This window comes from Protopterus annectens, chromosome 3.part1 (assembly GCF_019279795.1).
Source record: "Protopterus annectens isolate FY-2018-M chromosome 3.part1, PAN1.0, whole genome shotgun sequence".
Classification (NCBI taxonomy): domain Eukaryota; kingdom Metazoa; phylum Chordata; order Ceratodontiformes; family Protopteridae; genus Protopterus; species Protopterus annectens.
The window spans coordinates 1,782,746,918-1,782,772,195 of record NC_056732.1 but is presented as its reverse complement, the minus strand read 5'-3'; the positions used below and the strand labels follow the sequence as shown (position 1 = coordinate 1,782,772,195).

The 25,278-nt window shown below is 40.9% G+C and overlaps 1 protein-coding gene across 3 annotated transcripts in view; it reads left to right on the top strand.

Annotated features, from left to right (window-relative positions):
- LOC122798668 (zinc-binding protein A33-like) overlaps nucleotides 1-25,278 on the top strand; it is a 393,343-nt gene that overhangs the window by 27,845 nt on the left and 340,220 nt on the right. For 2 of the 3 annotated variants that reach the window (XM_044067756.1, XM_044067755.1), the window contains exon 2: nucleotides 9,620-9,715. The exons of the other annotated variant lie outside the window; for it this stretch is intronic. In XM_044067756.1, the coding sequence (XP_043923691.1) occupies nucleotides 9,620-9,715 (96 nt within the window). The remainder of the gene's footprint in view (nucleotides 1-9,619; nucleotides 9,716-25,278) is intronic. 3 annotated transcript variants of the gene reach the window in all.

The following is a 25,278-nucleotide window of genomic DNA, read 5'->3' as shown; positions in this document are numbered from 1 at the left end:
GAATTTTAAGAAAACAAACACACTGGCAGGTTAAGCACCAGAGGTTACTATCCTTCATACAGAGAGAGTGTACATTTACAGACTCTTCCAAACAAACAAAATGGATTGTAAATACAGGCACAGGGGAAGCAAGGTCTGTATGGAGAATTGTGAGGACAGTAGATCTTTATTTCTGATGTGTGTGTGTGTGTGGGTGTGTTTGGTGCAAAACATTCTTCTCATAGTGACACATTGTGAATATATCAGAAACAGCCTGATGTTTTGAGGTCTCCTTATTGGATAGAATTTCTTCCTGAAGCCAGGCTTTCTTGGAGATGGACTGCAGTAGTCCTATGTCGAAGTCCTCATGGAGACTGCATTATATGCAGCAGTTTCCACTGGAGTATTTCTTTGTGTCTCATAAATCTAGGGAGTTTTTATGCCAGTCTTATTCATGGCTATCTTTTCTCCTGCAGAACACACTTCTACTTGTGATCACTTCCAGACACTAGAAGTTCAGTGGTACATTAGAGATGCTCGGTGTTTCTGGCAGCACTTTGCTACGTGCCTCATAGGATGTCCCAGCATATAGTAATGCTTCAACTACTATAGAAATGCTTTGCTATTGCTTGGGATGCTCGGCCTAATGGTAAGCAATATTGCTCGGCCCGATGGCAAGTGATATTGCTGGAATTTCTTGTTTTAGGCAGGACGACAAGAGCCGACAACTGTTTAACCTTTATTTGAAATTTGGTGAACTGTGTATACTGCCTCACAACACATCTTCTGACATTGTAACCATAGTTTTGGAGCATTAGAATAGTGCAATAATTTGAAATTACCACAGGGAAGTTGTAATTGATGGATTTAATTGCCCCTTCATAAAGTAATAGATGTGGTACCAGGTCTACTTCCTTGTTCTCTTTTATTTCTGCCTGCCTACCTCGATCTGGCCAAGGCCTTTGATACCATTCCCCACTCAAGAATTATTGATAAACTCACCAAACTAGGTATCGACCCCTATTTCACTAGATGGGTTGCAAATTGCCTCACAGAGCCCACAGTTTGAAAGTAGCAGACTCCAAGTCAGACTGCCGACCAGTCATGAGTGGAGTCCCACAGGGATCAGTCCTGGGTCATCTCCTGTTTGGCATCTACTTCTCAGAATCCAGGTCAACATGGAGGGACTCTGGATGACCAAGTTCACAGATGACTGCAAGCTGGGAGCCATTAACTCCCCAAGTGATGTAGACATCCTACAGAAAGGCCTCACTGAGACCAATGACTGGTGTCAAAATCATGGCCTTAAGCTTAGTGCCAAGAAATGCATCATCATCCCCTATGGGAAAAACTCAGTTCCCACTAATTACCACATTGATAGGAGTCCACTGAACACTGAAGGCATTTTAAGAGATTTGGGGACACAGGTTGACAGCAACCTCTCTTTCGACCATCACATTGCCACTGTGCTCAAAGTCCTTCTTTCTGGCACATCTCATTACCAAGGGTTTTGCATCCAGGAAGAAAGAGGTCACCATCTGTCTCTAATCTTCCCTCATTAGGCCAGTCATAGAGTATAATGCCCCATTTGGCATGTACCTTACTAGAGACATGCAACAGCTGGAAAGGCCACAAAAGTACCTCACAAAGAAGATCCTAGGCCTTGAACACATGTTGCATATGGACAGACTAAAAAACTCCAGCTATTCTCTGTGTCATATAGTCTACTAAGAGGCGATCTCTGCTTGACTTACAAAGCCATGTCTGACCCAGCCCTGTTAGAAATACTACATCTAAAGAAATCCCAATCCCTCCGTACCACACGCTCCAGAGATTTCAACCTCATTACCACAATGAACAGAACATGCTGGAGGGACAGGTTCATAACCCAGAGACTGCCCATGCTGTGGAATAGACTTCCCATACATGTCAAGCAGAGCCACTCACTGGTCCTCTTCAAGAGAAATCTTGATGAGTAGATGGGAAATAGAAATTTCACCCTGGGGATCACTCCAGTGGCAATTTGTGTTGCAGATGTCAGCCGTCGTGGCTGTATACACCTGTGAACTGTGCAGTGTTACACCAGGGTGGTATTACTGTATCTTGTTGGTGATGCACTACATTGGTATAGCATTGGTGTAGCACATGTCACTGTATATACCCGTGAACTGTGCAGTGATGCATCAAGTTGGTATTATCATATCTTCCTGGTGATGCACCGCATTGGTATTACCGTATGTTCTTGGTGATGCATCCCATTGGTATAACCCTTGTCCCTTTATACACCAATGATCTGTGCAGTGCTGCACCAGGCTGGTATTGCTGTATGTTCCTCATGATGCAACCCTCGTGATTGTATACACTAGTGATCTGTGCAGTCCACTGTTGCCCTCAATATTCTTGCCATAGATGGAGGCCAACTTAGGGCCCATTCGGTAGGGACAAAGCCTCGAAGTGAGGCTGTGATTCGAACAGGGCACTCAGATGTCGCGGCAACAGTTCACTTTTGTAACTATGTAGAACACATCCAGGGATATTAATCGTGTCCCATGGAAGCTGTATTCTTTTGGCGTTGGACAATGCAGCTTTAACCCAGGCTGCAGTATAGGTGCCCGGCATTCCTCGGTATTGTGATTGGTCCTTTATGGGGGAGAGAGGGGCAAAAGTTGGCACTGAATCTGTTGGCACATTCAAGGGTTGGCTCAGTATATAGGATGTACCATTGTCAGTAACTCAGGAGAAAAACCTGGGTATTTCCATGGAGATTCTTGATATAACTATAGAAGACTTTGTGGTTGTTTTTAGTGTCCTGCCACAATTCTGGCCTCTTCATAGCTAGCTTTAGAGGTTTTGATGAGGATCTCAACTTTTGTTGAGGCTGATAAGGAGTTTTGCAGTCTTGGCACTTCACCTTTTTTCTGCAAATAACAGTTTGTTCCTCTCTATTGTAGAGTTTATTAATGGCAGGGGACAAACCAGATTGGCTTACCTTTTTTTGGAGGAGAACGCCTTGGTTCTATTGGCTATGCTAGTTTTGATAGTCCATTGGTGAATGATTCAGCAGTCATGCATCTATTTTCTCTCATTGACATTAGGTGCCGTGGTCGTTAAGCCACCTCTGTTTTAGGAGCCCAAAGTCAGCTTTGGAGAAGTCTTTCATACCTTTGCGGGTGGGGTTGTGGGTGAAGTGATTTCCATGGTGGGTTAGTTTAGTTTGTGGTCAGATCTAACCAGGGAGGAATTGATCGGTGCTGGTGTAGAAGGCAACAGTTGCCCATGTTAGTAATAACCAGTTCAAGGATGTTGCTTTCTAGTATGGGTAAGAATGAGCTACCCCAAGCCATTTCCTAGAAGCATTGGGCCAGTGTATTGGTGCATGAGTATTTTCCCAGTTGATGGAGGGTTAGTTGAAGTCACCTAGTATGAGAGTGTTGGGTTGGACCCTAATAGTTTCCAGGGTGCTTAGGAATGTGGAGTGAGAGTCTTGGGATATGGTTGGGGGACTTGTTGCAGGCTACAACTTGAATTGCCGTCTTACCCAGTGTTAGTTGTACCTAAAGTATCTCGGATGCTTTATGCTGGACTACTAGTCTGGAGGTGTGCATATCCTTTATGAATATGGAGACACCACCACCTTTGAAGCTTTGGTCCATGTTCTGGAGCCAAGAGGTGTGGAATGAGTTATAGCCTGGTAGTGCAGGGTTGCTTTCTGGTGCTTTAAACCAGGTCTCCGTCGCAGCACAAATGTCGATGTTCTCCATTTTTAGGAGTGCTTCGAATAAGTGCATCTTGAGATTTAGACTTCTAGCATTGAGCAGCATGACCCTCTGATTGCAATTTATAGCTGTTATGTGGTAATTTGGTCTTTGGAACATCACCTAAAAAGGCACTATAGGGGTGGCAAGAGCCTTAGCCAGTATCTGGAAACCCAGGGGTAACACATGCAGGCCTTCTCTAGCAAAGCATTGGGGTCTGTCAATCATGTCATCCCAAGCAGACAGATACTGGATCCCCTTAGAATGACACCAGAAACTTAGCCAATCATTTTCTATTTGTACTATTGTATCATTCTGTGTGATGGTAGGATGCTGCTCAGGGCTAGCGTCATACCTGCCTGGGCTACATAATTGGATAACTCCTCCATGTCTCTTTTCATGTAGTCCAGGGAGTGGAGTCTCAAGTCATTTACACCCACATGGACAGTGACAGAGTCATACTTGTACTTGTTATGGAGTGACCTGAGTGTGTGTGTTGTGTCAAATTCTGGAACCTGATAGACAGCTGACTGTTACTTCTCCTTATTCAGCCTAGTGAGTGGGACATCAGTGTGCCTCATTATCGAGTCACCTATGATTAGTGTATTGGGCAAGCTGTTTTGCCTTTTAGGCTTAGATTGAGGGGCACAAATGTGTGGATGAGCTAGTGTATCTTGTGGTTTGTGCTGTGTTGCATGTGGTTGAGTGCGCTTCTGCCTTGGAGGTCTCTGTTGTTTGGGTAGATTTCTATTGAGAGCCTCCTTGAAGGTGGGTGTGTGGTTTGTGTTTTTGTGCGAGCTGTGATGGTGGGAGTTCTGGAGGGCTATGTGTTGCATGTGGTGTGGTGCAGGTGTTGACCTTCTCCTCTTGACCAGCTACTCTGGTCTTGGCTTGAGAGTGCATGGCTTCCAGTTTGGATATACAAGTGCATCTCTCATACGTCTGAGTGTTGGGAGGAGGAGAGGGTTGTCTGTGTACATGGGGCAGTTGCTACACTGCCTCACAATGCCCAAGTTCACCAAGTTAATAGGAGAAAGCACAGCGAACCGACCTTTAGACATACCAGGAGGGATGGTCATTGATGGTCATTATTACTAAGTACTGGAGCTGTTTCCTTGTAGTCCTTATAGTCCTATTTTTGGTCCATTTTTCATAAAATTGTAGTTTTCTGGTAAACTAACGGAAGTAAATTGTTTACAGAAGATGGATAATACATACGTGTGATGCTGACTGCAAAAGTAATACAAAACTCTCACTTAAGGTTATCCGATCAGATTATAGCGCATTCACAGACTGGTTCAATTCTGCCCAGTAATGTTCTGTAAGTAATTATAGTACAACCTGCAATGCCTTTTGTGTGATTTATGTTGTCTTTCCTCTTTTGCAGATTGGAAATGATTGCCATTGTTGCAGTATTTTTTATTTATTAAGTATTTTCTTTTATTGAAGGCATGTAGCTTTTAAATTAGTGTAGCTTTTAAATTAGTGTAAGTATTTTGAAGATGTGACTTGCGTTTCTCTCTACCTTTAGAGCATGAAATGAGTAACAAAGGACCAAAAATAAGGACAGATGTTAAAGATTGCTCTTATAAACTTAAAAAGTTGCTAAAATAACCGGATTTGTGTCCCCACACCTTACATGTTTGGCTTTATCACCAACCTCCGAGTGCTGACTGTTGTGCTAACAAATTGAGAGATATGTCATCTGGCCTTGTTTTTGTTCTTAAAAGCAATTCACCAGCTGATATAGTGTAGTAGTACTTGTTAGAAATAATTCATTTGATTGTTTTATGTGTGTAACAGTAGACTAGTACAAGTTAATTTTATTATGTAAGAGAACTGTATTTCAGTTTTATAAGAGTTCAGATGTTAATGTAAATAAAACACTTGTTTTGGTTCATATTTTGTGTTTATCTAATGAAGGCTGAAGCACAGCTGCAGTTATTTTATTTTTATAAAAGAAAATTGTATTTTACTTTTGCACAAGTTCAGATATTAATATAAATAAAACACTTGTTTTACCCTCCCTGCCTTGCTCTATACTTTCCAGTCTCTTACCCCAGTGCCACCATCCATCTTTGGATCTACCATCCTTTCCTTTCATCCTTCAGTCGAACACTGAAAATTTTCAGACTTGGGATGATGTGGAATCTAACAGGCATGCTGGGACATCTCACCAGCAACTGTTTCTTTGAAAGAGGGATTCTTTTAATGTTACGACCTAGCGTCTTGCCCATCATCTCCCATGCCCATTCTGGAATTGTCCAAGGACTACTCTCCTCTTCATGGACCAAGCCTCCCCTTAATGAGTGTCAAGATGAATGTCCCTCCCTCCAGGACAGGCATGCCCATCCTTCCTTGCCAGTGGCACAGATATTCAAGCTGCTAATCAAGCCCGGGTTGCCTGGGCCACAGTTAGGACATTATTCCTCTATGCCATGGCACTGGCAACATTTGCATAGTAAGCTTAGTATCCAGGAAGGTTGTAGTGGAAGCTGATTTCTCCAAGAATAGCATAATAGATTGGTGGATTCTGTTGAGTCCCTGAGTACTCCAAAAAGAGCTTAATAGATTGATGAATTTTGTTGAGTTTCTGGTGGAATTCTTTGAGAGAGTCAGTGCTGTGTGTCCAAATTATGACTACATCATTCAGTAAATCAGAAATGGTAGTGTTCTGTGTGTCTCTGCAGCATTCTAGAAATTCGCTGCCTAGGTTTGCCATGAGAAGGTTTGCATATTGTGGTACCCCTCTGATATCCATTTCTATGCCCATAGTATGAATGTAATATTTTCTGTTAATGTTAGTTATTATGCATCACACTAAGTTGTGTAAGTTACCCACTGTATTGGGTGCAATGCTATCCTTGTGGGAGATGTTTGTGTAGAGTGATGCTGGTTACTATTTGAAATGTCAGGACCTGCTAGAGAGTCCCACATGCGGATACTGAATGGTTGAAAGCTTGGATTTGTATATACTAAGTCCAAGATGCCATTTCTCAGAGTATTCTGTTTTCTGTGAGGTATGGCAATCTTGAAGTTGGCATATATACGTTTGGGGGATGTGGGGGGCTTGCCCACCCTGCAAAAACAAATTTTAAGGAGAAGAGGGATTTTTGAGATTCACTCTGCTGTGCTTTTCAGTCTTTATTTCAGGTTTTTTGCACGGCATTTGGAGTGCTGATATTTCAGTGGGAAGCCGTGATACTACATCTCTGGTGGCTGAAATGCTGTTAGGTGGTAGATCATGACAACTTGAAAAATGCAAGGAAAACAAGTGATGTTTTGAATATAAATATATTTTTCGGTTACTCGTGGTTTCAGAATTTTCTCCATGAATCCAGAGATTGTTTTTGTCAGGGTTCTTTTGCTTGACACTATTGGTCTTCATGGGTTTCCTAGATTATGGATATTTGGTAGCATGTAAAAAAAAACCTCCTTGGGTGGGCTAATTATGAATGAGGTCAGTTTATTTGTCCTGGATGTAATCTGGGAAGTAGTTAATAAGGTCCCTTGGTTCACTTTTATATACTTTAGCAGCACAGTCGTCACTGTTTAGAGTGACTATTGCAGACCAGTAGTTTGCCTCCTTGATGATGATGTGGTCGAATCACAAGATGTCTGTTGCCATTTGTACAGAGAGAGAAACATTGCAACAAGTCTGTCATTGCACTTTCAGGATTTAATGATTCACACTTAATCGGTCAGTGCAGCATTCCAGTTTTGTGTTGTGTCCACTCGAGGATTTAAGGTCAGAATTATAAACTGAAGTGTCAGCACATTGTTTTTCTTTTCTCTCTCTGTCTTTTTCCTTTCATTTAGTTAAAACACACCAACTGCACACAAAATCCATATATTCCAAACTAAAATTGTGTTCTCTTAGTTCCCCCTGCCTTTTCATAATGCATCAATATAACTTTTTTTTTCCTTCCCTGGATTTTTCTGGACATCTCTGTATTGTAATTTGTGTTCCCACTGAATGCCAGAGTAATTGACTTTTGAGTTGTTTTCTTTCCTGCTTAATGAACAATGATTCTACTATAACATGCAAGGAAAAGCTTTAGTTTTAGGCCATGACCTGGCATACTAAAGTTTCAAGCTCATAACCACACATATGCGCACACACTTGGATACATACCCACCCATGCACACACTTAGATATGCACACACACAGATATGCACACACACACTTAGATACGCACAAACACATGTACACACTTACATATGCACAAACATGCACACACTTAGATACGTACAAACATGTGCACACATTTAGATATGCACAGACGCACATCGATACACATATACACACACACACACACACACACCTAGATGCATACACATGCACTTAGATACACATATGCACAACACCCACACACACACACACACACACTCTCTCTCTCTCTCTCTCTCTCTCTCTCTCTCACTCACTCACTCACTCACTCACTCACTCACTCACTCACATGAGCTAAGTCTCTTTCTCTGAGGCAGGCCTGTAACTAGGGTGGGATGATGGGGCAGCTGCTGTAAGAGGGCACAGTTGGTAGGTCCCAGTGGGGTGGTGAGTGCAGTACCAGCATAGACTTTTGAACCACAAGGATGTTGCAGCTTCATGAATGAACTCTGATTCTGCATTCATGGTTGTGGCTGAAGGTCAGTGTTTGGTAGCAGTTGTAGCAAGGTGCTTGTTACATTTGCAAACTGCTTGCTACTATTACAAGAATTTTTCTTTTTTTTTTTTTTTTTTAAGGGGTGACAATTTGGGAAACTGGCCAGAACATCAGATGACCTAGCTGTCTTGTTCTCTAATATAAACTTACTGATAAAATGGTAGCTATATCTGATATATCAGGTTTGTTCTATATCTACAAATAGTTTTTTATTAACTGTCTTCTTCCAGAGATTAAAGTTTTTTAATTCAGGGCTGTAATTCATGTGGCGGTGAAGGGGTGGCTGTCATGGGCACAAGTGCAGTGCAGGCTTTCAGCGAAAGTCACAGGTGGTACTTCAGCTTCATAAACAGGTGCCAGTACTGTTTTCACACTTTAGTCAGGAGGTCATTATGTTAGTAATTAGTAACTGTAGCATGGAAGGTGGTACTGTGACATCATAAACAGATGTCAGTACTGTTTCTATGCTTTAGTCAGGAGGTCATTATGTTAGTAATTAGTAACTGTAGCATGGAAGGTGGTACTGTGACATCATAAACAGGTGCCAGTACTGCTTTCACACTTTAGTCAGGAGGTCATTATGTTAGTAATTAGTAACTGTAGCATTGAAGGTGGTACTGTGACAACATAAACAGGTGCCAGTACTGCTTTCACACTTTAGTCAGGAGGTCATTATGTTAGTAATTAGTAACTGAAGCATGGAAGGTGGTACTGTGACTTCATAAACAGGTGCCAGTACTGCTTTCACACTTTAGTCAGGAGGTCATTATGTTAGTAATTAGTAACTGTAGCATGGAAGGTGGTACTGTGACAACATAAACAGGTGCCAGTACTGCTTTCACACTTTAGTCAGGAGGTCATTATGTTAGTAACTGTAGCATGGAAGGTGGTACTGTGACATCACAAACAGGTGTCAGTACTGCTTTCACACATTAGTCAGGAGGTCATTGTTTTAGTAATTAGTAACTGTAGCATGGAGATTTTTTTTTGGGGCCCTCATTGTGAAGACCATTTTTTGTTTTTGTCCTCAACTTTGGGTTGAGGGGGTCCCAGTCTGAGGAGATGCCCAGGCTGCCAGACCTAGCAATGACTCTGTCTTGATTTACTGTTGCACGTCATTAAAAAAGCTATCTTGTGTTAGAGCATATAAGCTAAAAGTTTTAATATCTAAAATTTTGTATTAAATAATTACTATCTAATACTATTTCATATATCCAGGACAAGCTGAAAAGTACTGTATCTTCTCTAGAGGTGAAAGCGAAATATCTCAAAAAGTGTCAAAGCAAGCAGGAACAGAACATCTCTGGCATCAAGGTGAGAGAATCAACTTTCTTTCTGGTTGCTTTGTAAAAGGTGTAGCAGTGGAAGTCAGATGGGAATGAATGAACAAGGCTATGTTACACAGGGAACAGATGAAGGGCTGTCAGTTATGTAAGCAGATCTCTACAAGTGAAAGTCTTTATAGTTCCTGTCACACTACAATTGCCTCGCTTTAGATCTCTGTGTGTATGTATATAATGGTCATTACCTGTGTATATGTATATAATGGCCATTACCTGTGTATATGTATATAATGGCCATTACCTGTGTATATGTATATAATGGCCATTACCTGTGTATATGTATATAATGGCCATTACCTGTGTATATGTATATAATGGCCATTACCTGTGTATATGTATATAATGGCCATTACCTGTGTATATGTATATAATGGCCATTACCTGTGTATATGTATATAATGGCCATTACCTTCTCGCATGCAGATTTCTGATGCTGCAGTTGCAGTGAAACCCACATGCCAGTTCAGGTATGTGCTGATATGCATGGGATTAGTTTTATTTATATTTTATTTATCTTTTGTTAATCAGGATAGTCTCACTAGACTAGTGGCCTCCTTTCAGGGGATACCCAAGGTGGTATTTATACTACTAGGACAAATTTCACTAGAGCAACAAGGAACTTCCCTTATTCATTGCTGTTGCAAGTGGAACCCGTTTTGTTGCAGAGGTGACCCGCAGGAACAGGGAGGCTGATGGAGAGAGAAGGTGATAATGGAGTGGTGAGAGAAATGGAGGAGAAGGCAAATATCTAGGCCAGAAAATGTGTGCAGGATTCTGCGGAGATGTTTTAAAGAAATCTGTTTGATAGAGATGAGTTGACAAATGATGGATGTATAATTACAACTCTGCAGTCGGGACGGTTGTGGGATGATTTACTTAAAGAAATTGTGATGCAGATTGAGCCAAAAAATGAAGGAGGGGTTTCCTGGGGGAACATTATGGAGAAAAAGCAAGGAGGGTGCAGAGGCAATCATGAAGAACAGTGGTGAGATGGAAAAGAAAACATATGCAGAGAAAGTAAAGGAAGGCAAAGGGGGAGTAATAGAAAAGAAGACAGAAGAAAATAAAAAAATGGAAGTATGTAGTAAGGATTCAAAATAAAGAAGACCAAGAAATGGGAAAGGTATGAAGTGTGGGAAAATTTAATAGCTCATTTAGGTGCAAAAACACATGAGGAAAGAGCATTTATTCTAAACAAAGAGATGTTCTGTGACTATATCTGAGAATTTTTTTTTTTCAGTAGAACATTTTCTTGGAGAATATGAAAATAGACATGAAATCTTTGTGATAAAAGCATTTTATATTTATAATTTTGAACAGAGGTGGAAAGAGAAACTTTGAAAGGACATTTGAAAACTTTAGTACTGGACATTGCAAACGTTTATGGTAAAAGGGATTTATGGACTAGTGGATGAGATTGTAATGTGTTAAAAATGGCAAAACAAATTGGAAACAAATGTAAAAATATACTAAAAACAAACAACGTTGACCAAGTCAAAGTAGCACTCCCAGTCACTTTATTAATTTCATCATGAAATAAACTGTTGGTTAAGTGCTTTTGTCACAAAGTGACATCATCAGGACCAAGAACCGTGTTACATCCATCCATTTATGTTTAAAATCTGCACCATTTGTATCAAACCCTCCACAATTTAAAGTGAACAACATCCTTAAACAAAAAAAATAAATAGCAAAGGAACCGTGCAAAAAAAACTGTAAAGTAATGTAATAAAAAGCAATAGGCCACCATAAAACAACAGGCCATTTAACACATATTGACTCTTCTTTTGAGTTCACTAAAAATAGAAATAGTATCATTCAGTCCCGAGAAACTAGTGGCATCAAAGTGTGGCTGCCAAAACATTTCCCCCCTCTGCAGTAGCTAATTCTGCTAGTTACCAGGAAATGCTCCAACTTTAATCTGTTCTAATGCCAAAATGTAAAGTGCTTAAATCCAGCACAGACACCAGCATGTCTTGCCAAGGCACTTTTGTTATCTTTCTTTCTAATACGCCTGTGGAAATTTTCACAAGTATTGAGCTCAACTCACCCTTTCATTTGGAGTTGGTGGATTTATTCAATCAGACTGGTCTAGAATTGACCCGTCTACTTATTAAAGACATGAGAGGTGAATGGCCAAATTGACAGACGTTATATCGAAAATCACCGACTCCATTGTTAATGACTTGGATTTTCCAAGACAACAGGATCGCTTTAACAAGGTTTTTGGCACAGTCGAAAACAAATGAACCCACTTCAAGGCCAGGAAAGTTCGCAAGTTCATCTGCGATGAAAATGATTACAAAAAACACATAGTGTATCCTGTTCCCACTGGGGGACCTTGTTTGGATATCCTAGAAGCCCTACCCCATAGCCGCAATGTTGTTGGTGAGGTAGATGGAAGCAAGGATGTCAATTCCACTTCTGAAGATTGTTTTCCCTGAGGTGTTTGGTGAAATTAGTGGACAAGGGGAAGACACTGAATCAACAACACACCAGGGGTTTAAATTATCACCCCAAGAAGAAGAAATTTTACAAGAGGAATCCATGAACAATTTGTTAATGGCACTTGAAGTGAAAATTTGGAGCATAAGGGCCTTGACATACCAATTTTGGATTCAGGTACTGTTTCTGTTACTTCTTTTTTTGACTATATCATTTGCAATTACACCAATTTAAATGTTGGGCCCAAGCATCATAAAGGTTTTTTTTTTTTTTTTTTTTTTTTTTAAAAGGGTTCAACTTTACCAGCTTGTAAAGTTCCATGGAAGATACGTTACTAGATTTTATTTTATTATTTATTTATTTTATTTATTTTACATTTGTTGACCGGGCTAGTCTAACTGGATATATGTCCATTTTCAGTAGAGGCCCGGGGAGAAAAGCTCCAAGATAAACAAAGTGAAAAAAAAAAACTTAAAAATAATTTTAACATAGGACTAGAAGAAGAATAAAACATATTGAGATATACGTTGCAAATTACAAAATAAAACCTTGGAAGGATAAAAAGTAATAAGGTAACTATGTAGCTGCATACATTATGTACTATGCTTCTAGCAGGTTATAATATGGAAATCAGAGAGGACATAGCAAAGAGCTTTAGAGCTAGAAAATTTATAGTAAAGTAGTATGAAAATGAGGTAATTATACAATAAAGGAGGACAAGTGATGAAAGAGTAATTATGTAAAATATGCAACTAGAGTATAGAAGAAAGAAAAATCTTCTGTAAAGAGAATTTAGAGAGAGGATAGTATGGCTAGAGAGAGAGAGAGACTTTGTTTAGTAGTAAAGAACTTTCTTTATTAGTAAAGAAAATGTATTTGTTCTACAGTAGTGTAAAAGGTGGTATTTATAGGTTAAGAAAATAAAATAGTACATATATAGTCAATAGTGGCAGAAACTTAGGTAAATCTTGTTGGCTAGATGCCTAGTCTGGTTTAGAACAGGGCCACAGCCAGTATGTTGTTAGGTAAAGTTTCAGTTTGGTTTTAAAAAGTGAGGGAGAGGGGAGAGAGGAAAGATCACTGGGGAAGAAGATTCCAAGTTTTTCCAATAGCATTAGAAAAGAGAGATTCTCCAGCCTTGTTATTGGGTTTAGAGGTATGTACAAGGTTTTTGTGAGAGGAACGTAGGGATTTCAGATTTATATATGGTGTGATGAGAGTGGATAGAATAGGAGTAGAGGAAGTTTTATAAAGGGTTTTATGGGCAATGGTTAGTTGGAGTTTAATCACGTTTTGTAGTTCCAGCCATCCAAGCTGTTTTATATTTATGCAATGGTGGGTTCTGTAGGGGTTACCTGTAGCACACCTAGCAATATTGTTATAGGAAGTTTCCAGTTTGTTAAGGTTCTTTTTTGAAAGGTTAGTAAAAAATGGTGATGCATAGAGGAGAGAAGAGATTAGATGAGTGTGTGCTATAGTTGTTCTAGCAGTGGGGGAGAGGAAAGGTCTAATCCTATATAGGGAGCCCAGTTTTTTGTTGACAGTTTTTATTGTATTATTGATATGGGTGTCAAAATTGAGGTTGTTATCTATGATAATGCCCAGAAGTTTGGTGGTTGGGTCTGGTGATATAATGGTACCATTAGTGGATTTAATTGAGAAATCCAATGTAGAGGAATTTTGAGTTGGAGTAAAGAGGAGGAGTTTAGTTTTATTAGGGTTCAAAAGAAGGCAACGCTGTGTAAACCATTGTTCAACTATGTTAAATGTGTTCTGGGTAAGAGAGAGAAGTTCATATTTGGATTTGGCTGAACATAAAAGTGTGGAGTCATCAGCATATTGTATGCAAGTGGCTTGGGGGATGGCTAGATGAAGGTCATTGATGAAAATTGAAAAGAGAAGAGGCCCTAGTATGGATCCCTGAGGGACACCTATGGTAACTGGTTGAAGGGTAGAGAGTGTCTTATCCCAGATTACTGCTTGCTGTCTATTATCGAGGTAGGACTGGAACCATTTTATGGAAGGTGTATCTAAAGAGAGGGATTTGAGTATGTTTATGAGTATCTGGTGATTGACCATGTCAAAAGCTTTAGACAGGCCAATGAAGAGTGCAGAGGAAAGGTAATTAAGGTTGCGTTTTTTATAATTTTCTTCACAAGGAAGATTAATCTTGGTTTAATTATGGATGACTGTACATCATATTATAATGGTGTGATTGGTCCTAGGAGAAAATGTGTGGCTTCCTCCCCTTCATTCTGCTCTGAGTGTCTTTGAAAAGATGTGTGAGAGAGACATTTGTGAGGCTTTGTTTTGTAATCGAAGGACGAGGAAAAACATTTTTCAACATGACACAGAATGAAAGGGCACTTTTAAATGAATTTAATAAGGGCAGTAGTATTAGGTGCATGAAACCTGACAAGGGTCGAGGACTAGTCATAATGGACGCACATTATTATTCTGGGAGATTGTATAGGTTACTGAATGATTCAAATGTATACATGGTGGTTTCGATTAACAAAATCAACATTGCTCACTGAGCTATAAGGATAGCCTTGGATGAATTGTTGTTATTTGAATGCATCACTCAGTGTGTACAATTATTTGATGGTCTAACATCCTGTTCCTAAGATTTTTGGAATTCCGAAGGTTCACTCCTCTATGGTTGATCCACCCTTAAGTCCAACTGTGTTGGCCCAGATTTCGATTACAGAACTTCTTGCTAAATTCATTGATCATTATTGTCTTCCTTTTTCACATCGTTAAAGACTCATGGGATCTTACTGCCAAGGTGAGGTGTGGATCGTAATGTTTCTTTTTTGATGTCACATGTTGCAAACAAAAGTTTGTTCACTGTTATCCCACAGGATGTGGACTTGGATTGGTTTGGTCAAGTAGTGTCTAGATTTAGTGGACTGGACTTTTGAGGGGTTGCACTTGGTTACTGAACTAATGGAAATAGTTCTTCGTAACAATTTTTTAACCTTTGGTAGTGAGTTTTACAAACAAATATCAGGAGTCGCTATGGGTGCAGCTTGCACACCCTTGTTTGCAAATATCGTCCTGCTATGTTGGGCATTGGAGTTTTTCAAATGCCCAGAGTACAAGAACTGTAGGGGTTATTTTAGATATCTTGATGATTTGTTGATCATTTGGGATGGCTCCCAGTATGACTTCATCCATTTCGTTGACGTTTTGGCAACAAGTATCTCATTTCTAAATGGCTATAACACTGTTCTTGGTTCTGATGATATCACTTTGTGATGAAAACACTTAACCTACAGTTTATTTTGTGTTGAAATTAATAAAGCGACTGGGAGTGTTACTTTGACTTGGTCAACGTTTTTTTTTTTTGTGTTAAAAATTGAATGAGAGAATTATATATATACCAAGCAAGATAAATGTAGAGGGGACTAGGGGTGTTTCAAAAAAACTGGCAACAAACCCAAAACATGTTTTTTTTCTGTGTGAAAAGAATGATGTTTGATAAGTAACTGTGATAAAAGAAAATGTGACATTTGTGGGGAATGAAGAACTTTTAGAAAGTAGTAGAAATAAAAGAAAAATAAAAGAAAAATTATGCAAGACTTGGCAGACAATGAAATCTTACCTCACAGACTATAAAATTGTTAGGTTAGATAGGAAAGACAAAACGGCTAGTAAAATAACAACTGTCTATAAAAACAGCCTTCCTTGCCCCCCCCCCAAATCCACCCCTTCAGCAAAGCTGAAATTCCAAACTCTCTACGCACACTAAACTTGTTAGAGCATGTTAAAGGGTTAAAACTGAGAATAAGAAAAAGTAGAAAAATAAAGTCGTTACTGTACATGCTTGTATCCGTACTATGTGCCTATAACTGCTCCACGACTAGCACAGGTGCAAGGAAAAACTGCAGACAACAATGACTCCCTAATTCCTGAAGTGATTAACTAGCACAGGTGCAAGGACGACAGGTGACAGGAACAACTCCCTAAATTTTGAAGGATGTCGCATTAATTACCTTGAAACAATAAACATCAGCTTGTCAGCAGACTGCATGACATCAAGCAAATACCAAAAGTATTGACTTTGAAAGTTTACTTGGACAACTGGGTCCAGATGGTGTAACAAAAACGGTATAAAAGGACTGCAAAACTAAATGCTGTTTTGGGTACTTTGTCGGAACACAGTTCTGAGGTAAATGGAGATTTGTATGCATCTGTAATGAAAAGCAAACCATGTATAGTAAAAAGCTGTTAGGTGTATCATTTTTATATAAATACGTTTTTTTTTATTAGTAACTGTGCTGAAATTATATTATTATAAAGTATCCAGTTTGCTGTAATATAAAAGTATCAAAAGCAATACAAGACAGTCTGTATAACCGGGATCTGTATACCCTCAGATAGCAATATAACCACTGCAGAGGTGGTCTTCTGCTGGGTATCCACCAGTATGCCACAAGGCCACAAGACAATCTGATTCTAGGTGACCTCAACACTGACTGACTCACCATTACTACTTTGATAGCCCTGCAAATGTTTCTTATAACTTTTCTCATTTCCCACCTAATACAACAAAAATTGCAATAAAAAAGTCATTGCCTAAATTCTCATCTCATCCCCTAAGACTATAACATCCTCTGTCCCCCAGACAGACAAAATGACTACCTTCCAATATTCAAAGCCAGAAAACACACCAGTATCTAAAAGCAGCCCTATTACAATAAAGTCTGCAATTCCAGCACACTTCAACAGCAACAAATAACCATATGCGCAACTTAAAATAATACATTTGCCACACATTAAAACACCTTCCTTCCCATGACGCTATGTTTGAATTCAACAGAATTTTTTTAACCATCTTAAATGAGCTTGCCCCACTCAGTAAAAAATAGTAAAATCTAATTCTGCCCTGGCTATCCCAGAGCACAAGGCACCTAATGAAACAGACAAACAAGGCTTGGAAGGTCTGCACTCAAAATAAAACCCTCAGGTACCATGCTAAATAAAACATATTTGACAGAACATTTCTATGTCAACTTGCAAACCATTAATCACAATAACCCAAATACCATCTTGGTCTATATCTACTATTTAAGGCTGGCAATACAACCTATACCGACTCTAGCTACCGATAGTGGTTACAGCAATACTGGCCACCTTTTCAACACCCAGTTCATGTAGTCTGTTACCTCAGAATTAATGTTCATGGGTACCTTTCAACAATTCTAGTAATGGTTTCACTATTTCTGCAAGATTAGAAATATGTTGTCGACAATAACCTTGTCAGTACCAGAAAAGCTTGTAACTGTTTTACTGTGGTAAGACATAGTGCAGCTTGTATCACAGCAATGTGTGAGGGAAAATTTTGTCTTGAACCTTCTGAAATAAGATATTCCAAGTACTGAACCTGTGATCTCTATAACTGCAATTTATCCTCATTAACCTGAATCCCAATTCTGTTACCTTAGTTTGTAGGAAGATATTATCTTGTTTGCTGTCATGAGGGGAGGCTAAAAGTAAGTCAGTTCAGTCATATCAAGCTGCTTCTTCATTTCCCTTCAGAAAAGGATGGGTGTTTCAACATATCCTTGTGGTAATCTAGTCCAAGTGTACTGTTACCCTGTGAAAAGGGGTCTATATCAGAACATCAAAGTTTTAAAACTTTGAATGTTATAATATCGACCCGTTTTAATTGAATGCTAAAAATAGCAAAGCTGCAGAACACTAATTCTTCCTTAGGGAAAGAATTTGGTGGGCTGGTTCTGTGGCTTCGCTATTTTCAGCGCTGTGGTGGAGATTTACGGGTCAGGTAAGTGTGCGATTGTGTGGTTGTTAGGATTAGGGTGCGGGTTAGGTGAGTCAGGGTTAGGGTGTGGGTTAGTAGAGTTAGGGTTAGGGCACGGGTTAGGTGAATTAAGTTTAGGGGCGGGTTAAGTGAGTTAGGGTTAGGGCGCGGGTTAGGTGAATTAAGTTTAGGGGCGGGTTAAGTGAGTTAGGGTTAGGGTGTGGGTTAGTAGAGTTAGGGTTGGGGCGCGGGTTAGGTGAATTAAGTTTAGGGGCGGGTTAAGTGAGTTAGGGTTGGGGCGCGGGTTAGGTGAATTAAGTTTAGGGGCGGGTTAAGTGAGTTAGGGTTGGGGCGCGGGTTAGGTGAGTGCGCGATAGTGACGGACCTTAGGGTTAGGGTTTTGGTTAAGGTAAGTGGATAGATAGTAGTGTATGTATAGTTTAGTGTAGGGTTAGTTGTAGGATTATAAGTGTATGTGTGTGTATTGATGTTTTTTAGGTGTGCTTGTGTTGTGTGTATGTGTTTTGGAATAGTACATTTTTTCCCAAGGAAAAAATTCACTGTTCTGAATATTCAATATTATGTGGTTTCGATAATTTAGGTTCGATGAAGTAGCGTTCCCTATTTTCATCTTTCGATAACGTGATATAAACGCGTGAAAAGGATAGGTGTTTCAACATATCCTTGTTGTAATCTAGTCCAAGTGTACTGTTACTCTGTGAAAAGGATGGGTGTTTCAAGATATTCTTGTGGTAATCTAGTCCAAGTGTACTGTTGCCCTGTATATGTATATGTATATGTAAACAGATACTGGCTATCTGGGTGTATAGGAATAAAGGCAGAAGAAATATTTTTCATTGAGAGGGTTGTGGTGTTTGATGGGATAGAACTTAGTATCATGGTAGGATTAGGGACTACAGAAAAAGTTACTATTATTACTGCATTACTTGCTTGCAAACCTTGTACAAACATGTAAGTGTTTTTCCCTGGTTTCTTAACTGGTAAAATATGATTGTTGCGGACATTGAGCCAGGACTATTGCACCTTGTAAGAAAGAAATGACAGGTTCATTCCTGTTCTATGCTTCAGCCGACAAAGGATACTGAACTTCATAGGCAGGCAGTCACAAGGTTTCAGTGTCATATGTGCAGGGTCTGCATCTTTCCCCATTTTCATAGGTAGTCTGGTGCTGTGGAGGGGTTACTTCTAATTCTTTCAAATCAGCAGTGTATAAAGTCTGATGTCAAAACAGCAAAAAGGGCATCCTTGTCTGTACAGATTTTAGTTGAATACAATCTTAAAGGTTCATTTGGGATATCAAAAAAAAAACACTATCTGGTGTGCAACAGTGCATCTCAATTTACATAATAAATCTCTAATTAAATGATTGAAAGGGGCAGCATTTCCTAAACAAAAAGCATGTTCTTCTAGCGGACTAAATAGAGTAGGAACAGGTTTTGTTTTTGGATAGCCTAAAAGGGACTGTGGACACTCTCTCTCTCCATGAATAATTGTGGTGAAGTAATCCTAGATCTAGTAGATGTTCATCGTGTTTCACTGTTGCAGTCATCACTGTAGGGTTCTTCCTGCCGGCAGGCAGCCCTCAGTCGGCCAGAATCCCAAAGTCTGGGTCTGGCGTCGGCTGTGCACTCACCCTCCCTGATGTCAGTGCGCTAGGGGTAAAAAGCTCCCAGCCGACGCCATGTTCTCCAGTCTTTCTTGCCGCGCGGTGGAAGCAGTTCGCAAGTGCCGGTCGGCTGACTGAAGACATTCTTCTTTTCAAAGCTAAGTACCCCATTGGGGAAACTTTTTTCTTGCTCCAGACCGATGTCAGAAAACGTTAATAATTGTATTTCATGTGGGAAGCAAATAGCTCATAAGGATTTTCACTCTTACTGTATTCCTTGTCTAGGCCCTGACCACGACGTAGCTAGTTGTCGGTTTTGTGCTAGATTTAATCAGCGTACTATTAAACGGAGATACGATTTTGCCTTTCATTACTTTGGGAGGCGATTTAATTATAACATGTCGTCGGACACACTTCCGACTACCGGAGTTCATAAAAGACGTAAGGATAAGGATAGGCCTCCGAGGTCCAAATCAGATGACAGTTTACAATCAGAGCCAGCTGCCGGTTTGGCCATCGTCAGTGAGGTGCTTTCGCAGCCCCTGTCGTCAGCCATTACAGAACCGCTTGCCGAAACGGACTCCCACGAGGAGCCAGCTAGGCTTTCGGATACTCCAGGTGCAGGACCTTCGGATAATGCTCCCTTGGATGGGTCCGGAGCCGCTGTGCAGGTACCGGCTTCCGAGGGGGTTTTCAGGCCTACGCAGATTCAGGTAAAGGCAAAGACAAAGACTCCTTCTAAAACAAAGACTCAAGCCCAGGCCTCCTCTGATCCGGGACCTAAATCTCAAAAACAAATGCTTAAAATGGTGGAGTACTTGCTAACTTTGATTAGAGGTTCCCATCCCCCACCAGACAAAAGGCCAAGACAAGAATTGGATTATGAATCCTCTGATCAGGTATCCATCTCTTCAGTATCTTCCTCTGAACAGGATTATACTTTCCCTCCTTATGAGGATTCTGATGCTGAGGAATCCATTCCTTCAGCTTCTCCTCCTGAAGATTATTCTTTTGGGGAAACTTTACATGACATGAGGGAACATTTTCACTGGGAAGGACAGGAGTACTCTGTATCTAAGAGAAGACTTGGGGATTTCCTTCTTCCCCAGCACAGACCCCTGGCTATTCCTCCTATTTTGGATATTGTGGATGATGTCTTTTCAGAGTCTAATTTAACCCCAGACTCCTTTCCTCCGGCTCCTGCTAAGCCTGATGGATATTACAGAGTCCCTGACTCCCACCAGTTTCTATTTAAAAATCCTATTGCTGATCCAGAAACTATTTCTCAGGGTCCTAAGGGTGTTAAGGCCGCCACTGCTAAGAACCCTATTCCGTCAGATAAGGATTCTAGAGCTTTGGAGAGATGGGGCAAAAAGTGTACACTTCTGCTACTTTATCTATTAGGGCTTTAAATTGTCAATTTCATATGTTGAAATATCAGCAATACCTTTTGTCTGTTATGAAGACATTTGTCTGTTCCAAAGACATGCATCTGGAGCATTTCTCCCCGGGCCTCCGCTGAAAACAGGCTCTGTGGAACCTAGTCGGACATTCCCGGTCAACAAATGTTAAATAAAAATTAAATAAATAAATAAAAATGAAACAAAAACTGTGTACCATTTCTGCATGTGCAGACAATAAGGAATTACAAGATTTGATGCATGCTACTGAGCAGATGGGGAAACATACCTTACACTGTGGTTTTGATGCTGTGGAGGCCTCTTGCAGGGCGGCTGCCACTGACGCGGTCATTAGAAGGCATGCTTGGTTAAAGGAACAAAATTTGCCTGATCAAGTAAAAGCAAAATTACTGGATGCTCCTGTTCAACATAATGTTTTGTTTGGGTCTAAGGCTGAAGAGGTTTTAAAGAAAATGGAGGATAAGGCAAAAATCCATGCAAATGGTTAAGGATTTCTTACAAGTTCAGCCTCCTAGATTTAGCAGAAATTGGCCAGCTAAAAATTGGTCCTTTCCCAGCTCGGACAGGCCTCAGAGGGGTAGATATAGGCGCCCCAGAGGGAGGGCCCAAGCACAGACCTCTTATAGACCTAGACAGTGGAGTGCTTCAACCCCCAGGGGTGGAGAAGATAAGTCTCAACCTTATAGGAAACGGGCTCAATGACTCCCCCTGCATGGCTCCAGGAACCTCTCTCCTGGAAGCTCCTCTGGGAGGAAAACTTTCTCTTTTTCACCGAAATTGGACTTACATAACCCAAGACAAGTGGGTTCTGGATGTAGTTTTAAGAGGTTACAAATTCCACTTTCACACCTTACCAAAACCAAACGGATGGCCAGACCTACCAAAAACTCAGTGGGCAGAGGCATTAAAACAGGTGAGGTCCCTCATGGCTATGAGGACCATAGAACCGGTTCCAAATTCAGAGACAGGGCAAGGCTTTTATTCAAGACTCTTTCTAGTTCCCAAAAAGCAAAATACTTGGAGACCCATCCTGGATCTGTCAGTCTTAAATACTTTCCTGGAGATACCAAAGTTCAAGATGCTTACTCTGCAGCAGCTCCTGCCAATGTTGAGCAAAAATGCATGGATGGTGACATTGGACTTAAAGGAGGCTTACCTACTCATTCCTATCAGACAGGAGTGCAGAAGATACCTCCGGTTCAAGGCAGGCTTGAAACATTACCAATTCTCTGCGCTGCCCTTTGGCTTGTCTACTGCGCCCAGGGTCTTTACCAAGTGCCTGGCACCAGTAGTATCTTACTGCAGACTCAAGGGAATTCAAATTTACCCTTATCTGGATGACTACCTTATTCAAGCAGACAGCAAGGACATTTTACTCCAGCACCTGGAATTTGTTCAGAATTTACATAAGTACCTGGGATTCACTGTGAATGTAAAGTCAAATTTGGCACCCACTCAAGAGATAACTTTCCTGGGTGCTCTTTTAAACACAACAACCCAGATGGCATTCCTTACGCCAGAAAAAAAAACTACAGCTGGCTTCAACTTTCAAAAGCCTGGCGTTAATGTCTCAGGTAACTGCAAGAAAATTCCTGCAGGCTTTGGGTTACATGGCTTCCTGCATCCTACTCCTACCATATGCAAGATTGCATATGAGGAAGATACAATGGTACCTAAAAAGTGTATGGTCCCAGCATTGTCACAGTCTGGAAACAGTGATTGCTGTCTTACCTTGCCTGCAAAAGGAATTCCATTGGTGGGCCACGGCATGTCTTCAAAACAAAGGGAAAGCCTTCAGTCTACCTCCAGCCTACCAAGTGATAACCACGGACGCCTCGGATTATGCATGGGGAGCCCACTTGCAGGGGAATGGCCTGCAAGGTTTTTGGACAGAGGATCAGAAGCATCTACATATCAATTTAAAAGAGATGTTAGCTGTGCAGAATGCCCTCTTGGCTTTCAGGGATCTTTTACAGCCAGGGCAGCTACTGATACGGACAGACAACACCACAGTTATGTGGTACATAAGCAAGGGGGGGTTCACACTCCTACCCCCTTTGCAGACTAGCCATGACTCTATGGAACACAGCACTAGCTTGCAAGGTGGATCTACAAGCTCAATTTCTGCCAGGGAAACAAAACACTCTGGCAGACCGCCTGAGAAGGAACCTGTCAGACCCACACGAGTGGATGCTAGACACCCAAATATTCAAGATGATTACAGAAGCCTGGGGCTGCCCGGACATAGATCTATTTGCATCTCCCCACAACTACTAGTTACAGACTTTTTGCACAAGGACATATCACAAGCTAGCATGGAAAGTGGATGCTCTCTCATTCAGTTGGAGGAACCTCTCGGGGTATGCCTTTCAACCACTACCTCTTCTACCAAGGGTGTTATTAAAAATAAAACAGGACAAACCAAAGCTGATCTTACTAGCCCCGAATTGGCCTCGACAATTTTGGTACTCAACACTGATAAATCTATCCCAGGAACCTCCTTGGATTCTACCTCAGATTCCAAATCTTTGTCTCAACATCAGGGCCAGGTCCTGCACTCTCATATCAAAACTCTCAGCCTGGCAGCCTGGCGTATTCAGGGTCTATAATTAATCCTAACCTTTCCAAACAGGTCATGGATGTTATCTTAGAAGCCAGAAGGCCTAGCACTAGGAAATCTTATGCAGGTAAATGGAAGAGATTTTGCACCTGGATGCATGCTCAGGAATCAGATCCTCACATTCCAAATATTCCATTGATTTTACATTACCTAACAGATATGTTGCATAAGGGGTTTATCTTTTTCCTCCATAAAAATACATGCCTCAGCTATCTCTGCACATTATAATACAGATCCTCCAATTTTTTCACATCCACTTCTGAAACAATATCTCAGAGGAGCAAAGAATTGAAGGCCCCCTAGGACTCCACCCATTCCTGCCTGGGACCTCAGTTATGTCCTGGAAAAACTTACTCTGCCTCCTTTTGAGCCTGCTGCCACATCTGATATGAAGTATTTATCTTGGAAGACTGTTATCCTACTGGCTTTAACTTCAGCCAGGAGAGTCTCGGAGTTACAAGCGCTCACGGCTGTGGAACCTTGCATTATTTTTCATCAAGACAGGGTTTCTTTGAGGACTAACCCTACTTTCATGCCTAAAGTGGTTTCTAAAGTGGCTTTAAACCAAACTATTCACCTGCCAACTTTTTTCCCTAATCCACAAAATAAGGGGGAGAGGATCTTGCATTCTTTGGACGTGCACAGGCAGCTTTGCTTTTACCTGGACAGAACCAAGGATATCAGGAAAACAGAACTGTTTGTTTCTTATGCAGCAAATTCCCAAGGCAAAGCTATTTCAAAACAGACTATTTCTAAATGGATTGCTCATGGAATCAGATTTTGTTACTCTCATCATGGAAAGCAAATCCCAGGAAAAATTAGGACTCACTCTTCCAGAGTTCCTGCTACTTCAGCTGCCTTTCTCAGGGGAGTCCCTACCAAAGATATTTTGGAAGCTGCAACTTGGAGTTCGGTGCATACTTTCTCGAAGCACTATAATCTCCCTCTTTATTCTAAGTCTCAGGCAGGCTTTGCTTCTGCAGTCTTGCAAGGCCTTCTAGCTGCCCCTTCTACTCAATAACCACCACCCTTTATCTCAGCTTTGGGATTCAACCCTACAGTGATGACTGCAACAGTGAAACACGATGAACATAGTACAGTTGTGTACACTATGTAGATGTTCAAGTGTCTTCACTGTTGCAGTCTAGGTTACCCACCCTCCTGTCCCCTCTTATACTTTTATTGTTGTGGTTCCCTGCTTCACTCTTCTTCCGAGGTGTATTTGCTACAGGGTATGGGGTTTGTTGTATGTTACATTTTTGTTTTACTTTTAGCCTTTACTTTTGGGCACCGACATCTGGGGCAAGAAAAACTGGAGAACATGGCGTCGGCTGGGAGCTTTGCACCCCTGGCGCACTGATGTCAGGGAGAGTGAGTGCACAGCCGACGCCCAGACTTTGGGATTTTGGCCGACCGAGGGCTGCCTGCCGGCAGGAAGAACCTTACAGTGATGACTGCAACAGTGAAGACACTCTAACATCTATATTTATGGTAAGTGTACACAACTGTACTTTCCTGTATCAACTTTTTTAATTTGTTCTTGAGTTGGGGTATTGCATCCTCTACAGAAGTAGCTGACCACCTCTGTGTAGGTTCTGGGTGTCTAGAAATGGCTTTAAATGCATTTGTCATGCATTACAAATATGCGTCAATA